The sequence below is a fragment of the Haemaphysalis longicornis genome, unplaced genomic scaffold, assembly GCF_048455015.1.
Source record: "Haemaphysalis longicornis isolate Haplotype H1 unplaced genomic scaffold, Haemaphysalis longicornis Haplotype H1 scaffold_7, whole genome shotgun sequence".
In the NCBI taxonomy this organism is placed as follows: Eukaryota; Metazoa; Arthropoda; class Arachnida; order Ixodida; family Ixodidae; genus Haemaphysalis; species Haemaphysalis longicornis.
In genome coordinates this window covers 19,248,945-19,263,946 of record NW_027526422.1, presented here as the reverse complement: position 1 = coordinate 19,263,946, position 15,002 = coordinate 19,248,945, and the positions used below count along the sequence as shown (strand labels likewise).

The window sequence follows — 15,002 nt, the reverse complement described above, 5'->3', positions numbered from 1 at the left end:
AAAATCAAACAACATGGCTGTTGTGCCACAGAGCGGGGCGGAATCCTCGGGACTCCTCCCGGCTCTCCGCTTTCTCTCCAGTTAGACTAAACTGTGGCCGTGTTTTTTTTTTGTGCATGTGTGTGTGTGTGTGCGTGTGTGTGTGTATGTGTGGACTTTTTTTTTTCCTGAGTGTTCCTAGCGTTTAGTCTCGTATATTTGTATATACTGTACATATATGTCCTGATTAGTCCTGTATATATGTATATAGGTATCCTCCCCTTCTCTCTCTCCTTCCTGTATACCTGTAATCTCCATTCCCCACTACCCCACACCAGCAGGCATTCCGGTGTCCACCCTTAGGTGAGACAAACTACACCTGCTGGTAATCTCCCCTTTTCATTTTGGCAACAAATTCATTCATTCATTCATTTACGGCTGTTATAGAAACATTCATGTAAAATCGCTAAATGCCTTTGTTTTTACGCATTTACCAAACCTGCTTGCCGAAGCAAGAACGCCCCTTTTTTCTTTGAGGGGGGGGGGGGAACAAAAAACAAAATGGACACGGTAAGCACAAAAGCAATAGGAGGTCCCATTGTCAGAGAGTTCAGGGGATTTCATGTAATACTTCCTGTAATACTGGAACGATTAACGCATCGTGCGATGAGGAACTCCGCAACAAAACCACGCTGCGCGTCGTCGACGGCGGTGGCCTCGGAAGATTTACGTGCCTCCACTTCTTCAACGGCGCAGCATTAGCAGCGCACAGCGTACTACGCTATTGTCTCCGCAGCAGACGATCACTCAACCTCGACCGCGAGCGAGTTGAGCCACAAAAAGGCACATCTGCATTCCAACGGAGCGACCACCGGGCAGGAAGAAAGAAAAAAAGGCAGGAGGGGCGAGGCTGCAGGTATTTTCTTGCGACCAGAAGAAGCGCGTTCCTTTCTCGCAGAGCGGCGCTACAACGTGCCCTACCAGTGCCTTTTATTTTTGTCTCGGCAGGTGCCGGGAGCAGTGGTAATTGTTTCTGCGAAGTGACGACTTGTACCTATCCGACAACAACGAGAAACTCGCGCGAGAAGGAGAACGAGAACGATGCCGAGACCGAGGCAGCGCAGCGTGAGCCGAGGGAGCCGTAAATTGAGATCCGTCGGGAGAACCGCCGCATTCCGCACGAGACTCGGAGCAATTTCCGAAAAGTACGCGCGGACCGAGAGATAGCATCTCGGCGGAGGTGTTTCGTCGCCGGCGGAGGAACGGCGGAGAAAAGAAAATCAGCGAGGGAGAAAAAAAAAGGAGGATAAAATGATGATAAAGAGAGATCCTGGTTGAACTTGCTGGCTGGTGCGCCGTATGGTGTTGCCCGCTTTCCCAAGGCCGGCACCTTCCGAACACTACGTCACAACAGCCCCCGACTGTGTCTGAGTAGCGCTGATAGTTAACGCACAAAGTACGATTAGTGCAGAAGATACGACGTGGTCGCGGCCATCAGACGTTTAACCTCACCGGTAGTCTGCGTTGCTGTTAGGCAGATACTTTGAGCTGATACTTAGGCAGATACTTTGCCATACGTCAGTTTTCTTGCGCAAAAAGGATGGCTACCGGACGACGAAGGTGAACAGCTGTACACGGAGAGCAGCAACCCATCATGCGACGGCTGCACTCGTGAGTTGGTTGGCCGTTGCGTTGCCATTTGCCGAACGGTCGATACGACACCTTCTCGATGATAAAAAAATCCCGGGACATCTCCACTAACGTGAAACGTGGGGAGGGGCGAAGCATATGTCTTGAATAAGAGTATTCTTTGCGCTTTGGCGCTTTCGCCCATGGAGGTGAAACCGTTATACAGCTTTGCTGTAAAAGTCTCGCGTCATTGAAGCAAGAAGCTCTCTAGCGCGAGGTGTAAACGAGTTTCCTGGTGTTTTAGTACCGTGACTGCATGAGACGACGAGTACGACGACGACGGCGACGATAGGAGACTTAAGCGCCTAAAGGGCTGCGCCCCTGCAACCGCGAGGTCCTTTTTTTTAAAACGGATTGACAAGCTGTCTAGTAACCCCTCTTGTAATTGGGAAGTGCCAAGAATTTCAGAGGCTTGACCGAATGTCTCGAAAATCGTAGTCACCGCAGGCAAGTAAAGCGCTGTGTAAGAACTTATGTTAACGAAAATCTCCAATAACGGAAGATACGTTTAATGCCTGCTTTAGCCTTTTCCGTTATTATCCACGTGGATGGGAAAACGAAATGTCTCCTGATAGTAATCCCTCGCGCTATTTCACCGATAATTACCCTTTTTCGGTCGCCAGAGACGAACAGAAGACAGTCGCTCAAAGATCATATCACGCGTGTCCTCCCGAGGTCACGCGCACATATAGTCGCCCGAAAGTGAAACGAATAACGGCGGGTGCTTTGGTTTTATTCCCTTTTCTCCCGCGTAAACAGAGAGAGTACGAAGCAGAACAGCGTATCCTGCAGCCCCCGGGGGCGAGAAATCACAGAGGGAACTGCGAACAAAGGGAGGCAGCACGACCGTCGAAAGGGCGCCGGCGATACAATCTTCGCTCCTCGGACCAGTGCCATACGCAGCGTAAATACAAGGCCGCGCAGACGTCATTGTGTACGCCTCCGGGGCCACTCGCCGGGAGAGTAGCCGCGCGGACAGGAACTCCTATTGTTGGCCGCCGCCAAACGAAGGCAGAGGCCGGCCCCGGCGCTTATATTACGCGTCGACGCGTCCACGATGAGGCCGGCTGACTGCTCCCGCAGCGTTGGTGCATGCGAGGCCCGGGCGTGGAAGAGAAAGTGTTCCTTGTATATCACGCCGATATGGAACGCTTGCGTCGCGATCACTGCCGAACGCACAGAGATCAATGCGAGCGAATGTACGAGCTCCTTAAGCGATGGCTATTGTTTGGAGCGTACGCCGCGTCGGACATCTTTGTTTTCCCACGCGTCGTTGGAAAACCAGTTGCTTTGCTCTTCATCGTGAAGTGGCGGCTGACAAGCCCGGAATTGCTCCTTTCGCGTTGTACGGCGTTCGCGTACATCAAACGTTGCCTTGACGCATAGCAAATACGCACAGCAGGCGATTGGCAAGGCTTTTGATGAGAGTGTAATAAAATTTTAAGTTCAATAAATTACAGTCGAGCAATATTTTCAATCAATCAATCAGTCAACCTATCAATCAATCAACTGTAGCTTCAATCGATTACAGTCCAACAAATCAATCAATCAGTCAGTCAGTCAATCAGTCAGTCAGTCAGTAAGTCAGTCAGTCAGTCAGTAAGTAAACCTATCAATCGATAACGTCAGTTGATGCTCAAATTTGCGGCGCCCCGTATTGGTCGACTGCATTTTTTTTTTTAGATTTCGAATGCTGTCCAAGTCGCTCTGGAGGATACATGCTGTGGTGCTCTGCGGTGTGGTTGGTCTTTTAGATTTTAGTTATTTAATGGGTGAATAGCTGAGTAAGTGGGTGAGGTAAGGAAGACGTGAGCGAGCCTGCAAGCACCAGAGGGAGGAGGTAAACAAAGGAAACAAGCGAGTTTGAAATACTGTGTTTATAAAATAAAAGCTTCCTGTACAATATTTCCACCCGTATAAGCGTCACGCGTGATGTGCAAATTCGCGATTTACGCGCAGCAATCAACTCCAGTTGAAACTAGATGCGCGCGCCTTTTTCCCTTTCTTTTTTTTTTTTTTTTGTTTGTTTCTGAGGCAGAAGCAGAAGAGCCTTGAGGCGCGCGCCTTGTTTACATGTGTTTGATTACTTATAATGGCACCATTTCGTCCCCAACTGAAGTACCTCGAACGCCGTGTTCCGCGAGGTGTCGACGTAGATGTTCAGCCCCTTGCTTGTCGCCGCGCTTTCCTGGGCTCGATTTCCGTCACTGCCATGGTTTTTAACATCAGATGACATGATTTGTGCACGCTTTCGTGGACGCTTTAGCAGTGGACGGCGCGGTTGGGCAGCAAGGACCCGAGATCCAACTAACAACAGAATTTGTGGTTCAATAGATTTTATGCATTCATTCATTACGGGCGCCAGTTGAATGCGCTCTCTCGCCAGCCTCGCAACGCCTTATCGTTAAAGGGACCAGACACGGCTTTGTTGAGACCCTCGCATTTAACATCATCGATGGTAATGATAATTATGCTTAGAAAATGCCCCGGAGTGCTTATCCAGAATTCGCGAAGGTTTCTGCACATGAGAGCTTTCTGTGAACACTTCTTTTTCTCTCGAACATGGATGGTGGAAAGTTAGATATATTTTCTCGTAGTTACTGTGCATCGTTTAATTCTGACGGTGAAACTTCTCAATTAATTCAACGGCTCACTGGACCACTCGAATCTGCCTTGGCCAAAACGCACACCTAGATATGTTTTACTGTCTACCCCCCCCCCCCTGTTTTTTTTTGTTTGTTTTTTGTTTTGTTTTGTTTTGCGCTGGAAAAGAAGCGAGGCTTGAATCAACTTACTGCCCGCCCGAGATATGCATTTTGAGCATTGCACACTACAGAAGTAATAAGAGTTCAATAACCGAACTTTAATTGGTAATTTACCTCATCAGTTCTTCCGCTTTCCGTCACTTTCAATAAGTCAGCCGCCATTTCAGGTGATGCGTATCACATTTCCCATTCGTTTAATTAGTTCAGGCCGGAAGAAAGCAAGTTGATGCTGCAAACATTCATCAACCTGCGCGAGCAGGTCAGCTGGAATTTCAAAGTGACTCGTATATTTCTTAGTTCAGGCAGCAGAATGGCGCCGAAAAAAGCTGTATAGTCTACCGAAACGTACACGCAGGTGCTGTGATCGCGTTCGAAATTCTATTTGATTCGGAAACCCAGCTTCGTGCACATCGAGCGCCTTTACGTCCCCTCCGCCTTCTCGTTGACGGTCGAAATGCAAATGAACCCCGCGGATCAAAGAGATTCGATCGCGGCGGGCGCACTGACCATGTTTGCAACGTAAGGGGCTACTCGGCGTTTCGTTCAAAGAGCCCGCTTTTAACCTCGTTCCCCCGCTAGTCGCTGTGCAACGTCGGCCTGCATATAAGGTCCGATTTGGAGCCATCCATAGTTAACTGCCATGCGACGTCGGCGTGTTTTACATCGTGTGTATACCGATCACGTTGCCGAAGAAAAAAAGATAGAGAAAAAAAGAAAGTAAGAGGGTATAAGCGTGAGCCTTAAATACCAACCAAGATAACAGAAAATGAAATTTCAGAAAAACGAATGAGATTCTGGGTGTTCTCTACAACCCGGCGCAAAGCATGCAGTTTTCTTGAGCCACACAACGCAACGTCCCCCCCATTTCCTCCGTGATTTCTGTTTCTGGCCAGCGGAAAATGAGGAGAGCAGCGTGTTATAGGTGGTCGGGTGGCCCAATGGTGAACAATGTTCCAGCCAACAACATTTCGACCCAGAGTAGCTTAGATACGATTCTTGAATAGGTTCTAGCTATCAGTGGGCACCATCTTCAAGATCAAAACACGACTTAGGCCTCAAGCTTACACGTCTCATCAATTGGATACGCAGTTTGAGTAGATTAGTCATCAATAGGCACCATTTTCAAGATCAGTAGAGTCAAAACAAAGTGTAAAAAAGTTTTGAGCAAACTTTTACCTAAATTTTGGGTCACCTCTGCTTCGTGTGCTAAAAATCTTCCCCGATCACCCACCTTCATAGAGTGGAATGGCTGATGATATTTTTTTGTTTGCCACGTACATTTGCCCTTGTATGGTGCACAAACCTAGAAGAGAAAGCGAAATGCGCACTGCCAGCGGCAATGTTTCGCCGCGGTCCAAAGAAGGGAATTTTCGCGTTGTCTGAAACCCGGACTGACGCCACATTTACTTCAGGATCACTGCGATCAGAGCCTAAATATGGCTTGGACATTCGTATGCAGATGTCCTAAGCTGCCATTTTCTCTGATACGAAGCAATGACCAGTCATGAGATGCGTCTTTCACTGTACCTCTGCTCCGGGGAGGAAGGCTCTCATCTCTCTTTAGTATTTTTGTCTTATTTGATCGGCGGGAAGAAACGGAGGTGGCCGGAGGAGTTCTTTTCGGTCGCTCGGAGGCGGCGGAGATGAAGCGAGGGTCAACATCAGCGCCGACGGTTTCCTTTGACATGCGCCGCTAATTGACGCGGCTGAGTGCGGGCCCCGTTCCCGTAATTCCCTGGCGCGGCTCCTCAGCTTCCTTTCTGCATCCCCATCTTCCAGCAGGACCTTACGGAACTCTTCAGCGGAGGCCGCGCCCACGCCGCGTGCTCCCTGTACGCACAGACACACAGATAAAGTGGGAAGATGTGTGCAGAGGACTTGGAAGATTGCGTGGATGGCACCAGGTCCCTAAGGTTCGTCTCCTCCTCCTCCCCTTCTTTTTTTTTTTTCTCTTCGCGTGCGTCTGTGTGCGACCCCTGTCGCCGCTGTTGCCGGCGAGTTCGGACGGAACTTTGCAACCCGTGTTTACCGATAGGACGCATCATTCAGGCAGGCGGGAGTACGCGAGAAACAGCGAAGCGCGTTTACACGCACTTAAACCGGCAAGCGATTGGGATCGAGAGTACAGCACCGGCCGAAAAGTATCTGTCGTCTGCATACAGGTTGTCTAAATCGATGTTGGTCTATTACCTAAAGCGTGAAGGTGGTTTCAAGTGCGGAGCACTTTAGGGGCCCGGCTTGTCGTCGTACCTCGTCTGCGGTGACGGCGTAACGCTACGTCACGCACCCAAAAAGTGTCACGCCACGTCACGCACCCAAACGGAGTCACGCGGCGTCACACACCCAACCATAGGCTTCGAAAAGATACCCGCTTGTCCCTAGATTCACCCTTCCGGCCAAAAGTTAAGAGGATATTCATCCATTCATTCATCATTCATCACCAGCCTATCTACGCCCACTGCAGGGCAAAGGCCTCTCCCATTAATCTCCAATTTCCCGGGTCCTGTGCAAACTGCGCCCAATTTATCCCCGCAAACTTCTTGATCTCATCTGCCCATCTAACTTTCTGCCGACCCCTGCAACGCTTGCCTTCTCTAAGGATCCACTCTGTTACACTTAATGACCAACGGATATCTTCACTTCGCATTACATGCCCTGCCCACGTCCATTTCTTCTTCTTAATTTGTACTAATATGTCCTTAACGCGCGCGTTTGTTCCCTGACCCACTCCGCTCTCTTCTTGTCCCTTAATGTTACACCTATCATCTTCCACTCCATTGCCCGCTGAGTCGTATTCAATTTAAGTTGAACCCTCTTAGTGAGCCCTCACGTTTCTGCCCCGTAGGTGAGTACCGGTAAGATGCCGCTGTCATACACTTTCTTCTTCAGGGACCATGCTAGGCTGCCACTCATTATCTGATAATGTCTGCCGTATGCACTCCACCCCATTCTTATACTTCTAATTATCTCTGCCTCATGGTTGGGATCCGGGGTCACAACTTTGCCTAAGTAGATATAGTCGCTTACCACTTCCACTGCCTCGCCACCTATCTGAAACCGCTGTACTGTCCCGAGGTTATTGATCATTACTTTGGTTTTCTGCATATGAATTTTCAGGCCCACGGTTCTACTCTGTTTGTCCAGTGAGGAAAGCATGCTTTGCCATGAATATGCCAATTAACCCAATAGGATATATACTTCAACAATATGTTTATATAGGCCCCATTATTTAGCGTAAAGAAAGCTGCAGGTACATTTGAGTGAGAATATATGTACATAACCGGCAGTCCCCACGTTCATTTAGTTAGGAATGCTCGTTGGGTTGGTTTTTACGATAGTAAGCGAAAAAAAGTGGCTGCGAAAGGAAGAAATGACGCGTTCAAAATGGCGCAGAAAGGAGCACGTGAGACGTGAAAGCAAGCACAAAACGAGCAGAACTCCAGCTCGTGCTGTTCCAGGTAGAAAAAGAAACAAAATAGAAAAAAAAGATGCGAGCTGTCCCAGGAGAAGGCACGCGAGCACTGCGACGGCGGAAAAATTGAATTGAATTGAACAAATTTCTGTTCAATTGATCAAGAAAGGAGTGAGACAGGGAGGGGAACAGCGTGAGGGGCGGTAGCGAAGAGCGGAGAACGACGCCGCAGCCCATCTGGCGAACCACTGGTCCGCACTAGACAGCTTTCACGTGGAGTGGAACTGCTCGAACTTTTTAACACCGGAGCTGTTGTTGCTGCCCGAAATGTGTGCAGCGTCATCAAAATAGTTAATCCCGCCGTTTATTGCAAGCGTGAGCACGCGTTTTACGAGAAGCGCCAGGCTCCGTCCAGTCTTACACATGGCGCTCGCAAAAACTACAAAGAAAACAGTCCACGTGCGTACGCGCCTCAAGGGGGGAGCACAAGACAGCTCGCGCTACAGACGCCCAGTTCGCGAAGCCGGTTGCCGTCGCTTCTAGCGCGTGATGACGCGCTCCACTACGGGAGAAATGCGAAAGACTGCGGACAAAACGATCCGGGCTCGCCAGTCAGGCATGAGGAAGACGACGATATAGATGGATATGACGACGACCACAACGAAAAGCGACAACGGAACATGTAAATAAACAATTCCACACTGCGTGGTGGTGTGTCCTTTAGTGCTTACATAGAAAGAAATCCTCTAGCTTTCGTCGTGGTTGAAGCCTGGCGCGACTTAGTACGAGCTTCGCCGATTTTCCTAATCACGAAGTCGATACACCACGTGCACATCTTTCATACAAACTCCGTATTGGCCAGGTCCCGTCAACTACCCTTTTATTTTATTTTTTTAATGTGCAGCAGAAACAAGGGCGTCAGTGTGCACGGAGTTTATAGAGCAGGTAAAGAACATCGTGTGATCTAGGGTTATCCCGAGTTCCCCGTTGCGGAGGGCTTCGCAAGTGGGTTCAGCCGAAAGGGCTCAACCGAAAGTGGTGATATGTATGCGGACTTTGATACTAATGCGACTGCCGGCCCTTACATACAACAAATCCGCGGTATAACGAAGACCCCGGAACAAGAAACTGGCTCGGTTACAGGCGATAATTCCTTAAAAACAAATGATTTGCTGGCTACGTGGGGATGATGAAACACTTCGAACAAGGCGAGATTGCGGATAAGGCGACTTCGCTATAACGCGTGTTTGCTGTATATTTCCGTGGCTACTGTGCACCATCGAGAGTGATAGTATTGGGGCAGACTACTGACTGACCTGCCTGGGGCTCCTGGTGCGGAAGACGTGGCAGTGTCGCTGGGCCGACCGCTGCCGAGGCTCGCGGGCGAGGAAGGCGAACTGGAACTGGCCCGGGTTACACGTGGCCCAGCAGATGCGCTGCACCGCGTGCGCCATCAGCACCGCCTGCGGGGGAAGACGCGGGGGAGGAAGAAGCGTGCGTGGCTGTCACTCGTGCCGAGCGTATCTGCTTTAAAGCGAAAGCTTTCTTAGCAGTGGACCGCTTGGTCGACCGAAAAGCTCTGATAAGATCTCTGGACACATTGCGCGTGCGTGAAACCAAGCTTCCGCCGTGTCAGAACGGTTACTTGAAAATCGCGAGAAAGGGGCGCTTCTATAGATGAGACGATACACTCATCCCGGCCATGAAGAAGGAGCACAATAGTATACCTTTATCTCATAAACCAAGTAGGTGCGTTCACTTAGCGCGCGAAAAGTCGTCGCATGGGTTCGTTCTTCGTTTGCGATTTGGGTCTTCGGAAGTTTGACGATCGTCTGGACGCACTTTCCTTGCCATGGATGTGAAGAAGCTTTCGCGCTTCTCTCAACTTTGTTTAGGAGCGGATGGTAAAGTTTTTAAAATATTACTGTACTAGTAAGCAAACTAGTACGTATTTAAATTTTCTTTTTCTTTGTGGAGGAATGAAATTGCCGAAAAATTACGGTATAAGGATTTACGGTTTTTACTCGCTAGGTGTATATTGTTGTTGGTCTGAAAACCTGATATTATATGCCGAATTCTTCTTTTTAGTCCTACTAAAGTGGCTGAGCCTGTTCTTTTTATTTGTATTGGGGCCACTTGCGCGGACCTGTGAAGGTCCACCTGAGTATGAAATATAGACGTCGGCCAGTATAGGGTAGGAGAAAGTGGTAGAGGCGAGATGGGCTCAAGGCCTGTTGGGGGAAATGTGTTAAAGGATAAGGTAAGATGAAGTTGGCTCTAGAATCTGGAGGGTCTTGGTGTTGTCGTGATTCTTCTGGGAGGAGGAAGATCGTCGTTATAGGAAGTGGGGAATAGACCCGTCGTTCTAACCTGCTCGCGCGAGACCGCTTAAGAGTGCGAAGATTGAAATTAGCGGAATGGTTGGAGTGTCCTCGGAGTGATGGTTTATGGGCGTTGTAAGACTGTTCCATGGTAAACTAATTCGGGACAAAGCCAAATGAGGTGATGTAGGTCAGATTTGGTGGGGAAGTGGCACTGTGGGCAACGTGGTGGTAGGCGCGCTCCATTTGCATGGGTCTCTGGGTGTAGAACTGGAATTAGCTATAGGTACTTGTGAACGAAGACCTCAATAGCTCCTTGGAGTTTGCGAAGAGAGTGGAGGATAACTTGCACAGCTGAAGAACCAAGAGCAGCACCGCTACGCCACCCAGAATCACCCACGTGACGTCACCCACGATCATCATCATCGTCAGAGAAAGTTGGCTTATCCGCAGGGCGTGTTCGCTTTACAGACGCCATCAGTAAGCTTCTTTTTAAAAGAACAGCCCGCAGCTTACCGTACGGACCAAGGAGAAAGAGGCGCAAACACGATGAAGAAGCAAAGAAGTCTGATAATGGCTGGGCTTTCGCCTTCAAAGCAGAACAGACTTCAGTGCCCTGAGGAATTTTTGTAGCGTAAGCTACACTGGCCGAGGTTGAGCAGCTTCGCGTGGGCCGTGATGGGCCGTTCTGCGCAAGCGCGAGGAGCATTGGATTGGTTTGGATCGGATCGGATTGGATTGACTTGGCTTGGCTTTGGATTGGATTAATTTGGATTGTGTTGGATTGAAATCCAATCCAATTTGAGTACGGGTGTGTAGAGAATTGAGTTTGCACATTCGCCGGCCTGCGCATTCTAGAGGAGTGACGTCATAGACGCGGCAGACGCGTTGGCGCCGGCGCGTGCCTAGCTGTGCGCCTCCGTTGCGCAGTAGCCAAGTCTGACGCTGCGCCGGAGCCCCGCTTGATAGCCGTTTCGCGTGGCTCCTGGAGAGCCGTGCTGCGGGAGGAGCCATGCGCGAGGAGCAGTGACTGGACTGGATAGGGTTAAATTTAATTGTATTGGATTCGATTGGAAATCGTTTTAGCAGCAGTAAGCACTATCACGGGTGATTTACGGTAAGAACGATCCCCAGTGCTTCGCCCACTCGTCATGATTCACTTGGTAGATACGTGATTTTTTTTTCCATTCTTGTCAGTGACGGCGTTGCCCCGATACCAAGTTTTTCCAGCCCCTCCGTAGGACGTATACACACAGGCCTGCGCCTCAAAACGGCCTGTCGGCGAGCGCGGAAACCAGGCCCGTCGGTGAGCGACAAACCCGAAAAATCGATGCGCGCCCGCACCGCCGCGACTTGGGGGGTCGGCCAGCAAGGCAGCTACAGGTGGGCGACCAGCTCGGCTTTCACGCCGCGACGGGCACGCGCGCACAGTCCTCCGGCGCGGGCAGGTACACGCCGCGTTAGCCCAGCCGTTCGGGCGTAATCCTCCAACGAGGAAGGTACGCAGTGCGTTGCGGCCCGACGCCGTTGCGCAACACTCCTCCGATGAACGTTGGGGTTCGTAATCAATCGGTCGCGTCTCGATTTCGGCCGGGTAGAAACTTTCTTATATAACCGGAGTGGCATGCCGAGCCAAATTTGGCGAATTTCGAACGGGCGTGCGCATTTAGCGTGGATGCGGCCGGTAATTTCGGCAACTCCCACCACCGGACCCTCCTCAAACAATTGCGAGTGAGCGATGAAAAAACAAAGTATAATTATATAAATGTAATTACACACGTGGCAAATTCACATTCACGCATGTAGCGAATGTAATGGGAAGCCTATGATATGAACACGTTCCACGTGCGTGCTTCACATACAACAGGTTCAGAAAAACAGGTTCCATATAAGTGGCAGTACATTTCCTTTATATATACATCCTTGTCACTGCCAAAAAAGAATGATCCAAACTAAGGCATCGCACTGAACACTATAAATTTTAGCGATAAAGTTGGCGAAGAAATAACTTCGTTCAACTTCGTTAACTTCGTTAGACAGAATGGAAAGCATAACAAGGAGGAATTAAAACGTAACATGTTGCCTTAAAGTATTCATAGTTGTGGTTAGCACTGCTTGAAGCTTTGTTAAAGTTGCACGCGATTCTCTGCGCACGTCCCGCGCATCACAAAGCACGCACGAATCCCCTGAATAATGGCCCATAATTCACCACCCTTCTTAAGAGTTAAACGCCGTCGCATCGCCCTATTACGCGTCATCGAAGATGCTCGGGGTGGACAGCGATAACGCGCATCATCGTTACACAGGTGACTTACGGTCTTAGAGAGTCACTAAACGAAGCATCCCGACCCCCTGCACGCGCAAGGTCGGAATGTTGTGCGGGAGCTTCCACAACGCAGGTCTACGGGGCAGGACTCGACGGGCGGGTGCGCGCGTATGCGCGTACACCCAGCAATCCTGATACGATGCCACCCGTGAGAGCGGCCCGTCGTGGATGCCTCCTCCGAGATGGCTATCGCGCGTCTGGAAGCGCGTGCCCCCCGTTCACTCACCGCGAGGGGCGACCTGATTTCGCTGCACGACGCTGAAAAGCAAAGAGAGCCAGCCAAGCTGGGTCGGGTGGCGACTTTGCATGTTAATCGGTCTCTCGCCGCCCGGTGGTGCATCACTGCTCTCAGTCACCTATGAGAGCGGGTCACTTTTCAACCGGACAGTTCCCGGGAGGGTAATCATTATCTCTCCCTCCACCCATTTTTCTTCGCTTTCCCTCGCGCGGTGCTGAGAACCCAGTTTGGGCAGCAGCGCGCCGGCTAATCTATCGGCTCTGTTCCACGATTTTTTTTTTCTTCCCTGGCTTCTTGTTTACCAGTTGTGTGGCTTCGACGAGTGCACTGAACTGTCTGCGCCGCACGGCCCGATCTGTCCGGCGTTGGAATTTCCGGGGCGCGAGGTATAGCACTCAGAGTGCGAGAGGCGGATATCGCATCTGAGGGAGAATCTCGTGACGATTACTAAAACGGTGCCACTTATTTTAACTCTTCCAGCTCGACCTTGTAGCTTTGGTATTTTCGCTGTGCGGTTAAGGAATGTTTCGCGCAATGCACGTGAACGCAGTGAGGCTCTTCAAGTTGAACAAAGAAGCGGAAGCGTCTAAAGGACGGGAGGAGCGCGGACGTGCGAACAGATACCATTTTCGAAGTGAACAGCTGCAATGCGCACCAAGATATAGGCTGGATATAAGCTAATGGTGATAGAGAAGTGCGCTGAGTATACTGAACTGCTATATATAGCCTTCATATATTACGAGAAAGCATTTGACTCGGTCGAAACCTCAGAAGTCATTCAGGCACTACGGAACCAGTGTGTAGATGAGCATTATGTAAGAATACTAGAGGATATCTACAATGGGTCCACAGCTACCATAATCTTCCATAAGGAGAACAGAAAAATACCTGTAAGGAAGGTCCAACGTTTATAGAACCAAGGTTCTATAAACGTTGAGGAAGGTCGTCAGACAAGGAGACACAATCTCTCCAATGTTTACACAGCATGTTTACAAGAAGTATTCAGAGCATTAGATTTGAAACAGGTGGGAGCAAGGGCTAATGGAGAATACCTCAGTAACCTCAGATTTGCTGATGACGTTGCCTTGCTAAGTAACTCGGGGGACGAATTGCAAAGCATACTTTCCGCACTGGAAAAACAGAGTAGAACCGTGGGCCTGAAAATTAATATGCAGAAAACTAAAGTAATGATCAATAACCTCGGGACAGCGCAGCGGTTTGAAATAGACGGCGAGGCAGTAGAAGTGATAAGCGAATATATCAATTTAGGCCAAGTTGTGACCACGGATCTCAACCATGAGGCAGAGATAATTAGAAGGATAAGAATGGGCTGGAGTGTATACGGCAGGCATTCGCAGATAATGAATGGCAACCTACCATTGTCCCTGAACAATAAAGTGTATGACAGCTGCATCTTACCTGTACTCACCTACGGGGCAGAACCTTGGAGGTTCACTAAGAGGATTCAACTTAAATGGAGGACGACTCAGAGGGCAATGGAGCGGAAAATGATAGGTGTAACATTAAGGGACAGGAAGAGAGCGGAGTGGGTCAGGGGACAAACGCGTATTAAGGACATACTGGTGGAAGTTAAGAAGAAGAAATGGACGTGGGCAGGGCATGTAATGCGCAGGCAAGATAACCGTTGGTCATTAAGGGTAACAGAGTGGATCCCTAGAGAAGGCAAGCGCTGCAGGGGGCGGCAGAAAATTAGATGGGCAGATGAGATCAAGAAGTTTGCAGGGACAAACTGGTCACAGTTGGCACAGGACCGGGATAATCGGAGAATAATGGGAGAAGCCTTTGCCCTGCAGTGGGCGTAGATAGGATGATGATGACGATGATGATGATGATGATAAGCTAATGACTGCGTGCAGGAGAAGCTGTTAAGTCAGTACAGTTTCCCGCTTTCAGAAAACGGGCGACCTGGGACAATAATCTCGAAGCTACACCTCGTCCTCCTCTGATGCACTTCACCCATATTCGTAAGTTGTTTTTATCGCAGAAAAAAAAGCGAATCGACATGTTGCCAACGTTTCTTGTGAGACCACAAGAAAGAGCTGTATAAATGTAATTTAATTTAGAAATACAGCGAGTGCTATAAACTTAAGAAATGCTTTCGAACTTTGAGAAATCTGATGACACCTGTAGAAGTGCATTACAATATTACGCAAACGATTACCTGTAGCCCTTCATAGAACAACCCGCGGCATATAGAGAATACAGTATATTATGCTGAATTATTTAACTACTACCTATACAAAGCATGAGC

General features: G+C 49.5%; 1 protein-coding gene across 4 annotated transcripts in view; it reads right to left on the bottom strand.

Moving 5' to 3' along the window:
• The window catches only part of LOC144144663 (uncharacterized), a 185,304-nt gene that overhangs the window by 100,047 nt on the left and 70,255 nt on the right, over positions 1–15,002 (bottom strand). For 2 of the 4 annotated variants that reach the window (XM_077676189.1, XM_077676190.1), the window contains one exon: positions 9,162–9,308. The exons of 1 other annotated variant lie outside the window; for it this stretch is intronic. In XM_077676189.1, coding sequence (XP_077532315.1) covers positions 9,162–9,308 — 147 coding nt within the window. Of the gene's footprint in view, positions 1–9,161; positions 9,309–12,718; positions 12,854–15,002 lie in introns of those variants that run through there. One more of the 4 variants, XM_077676193.1, reaches the window with a different exon arrangement.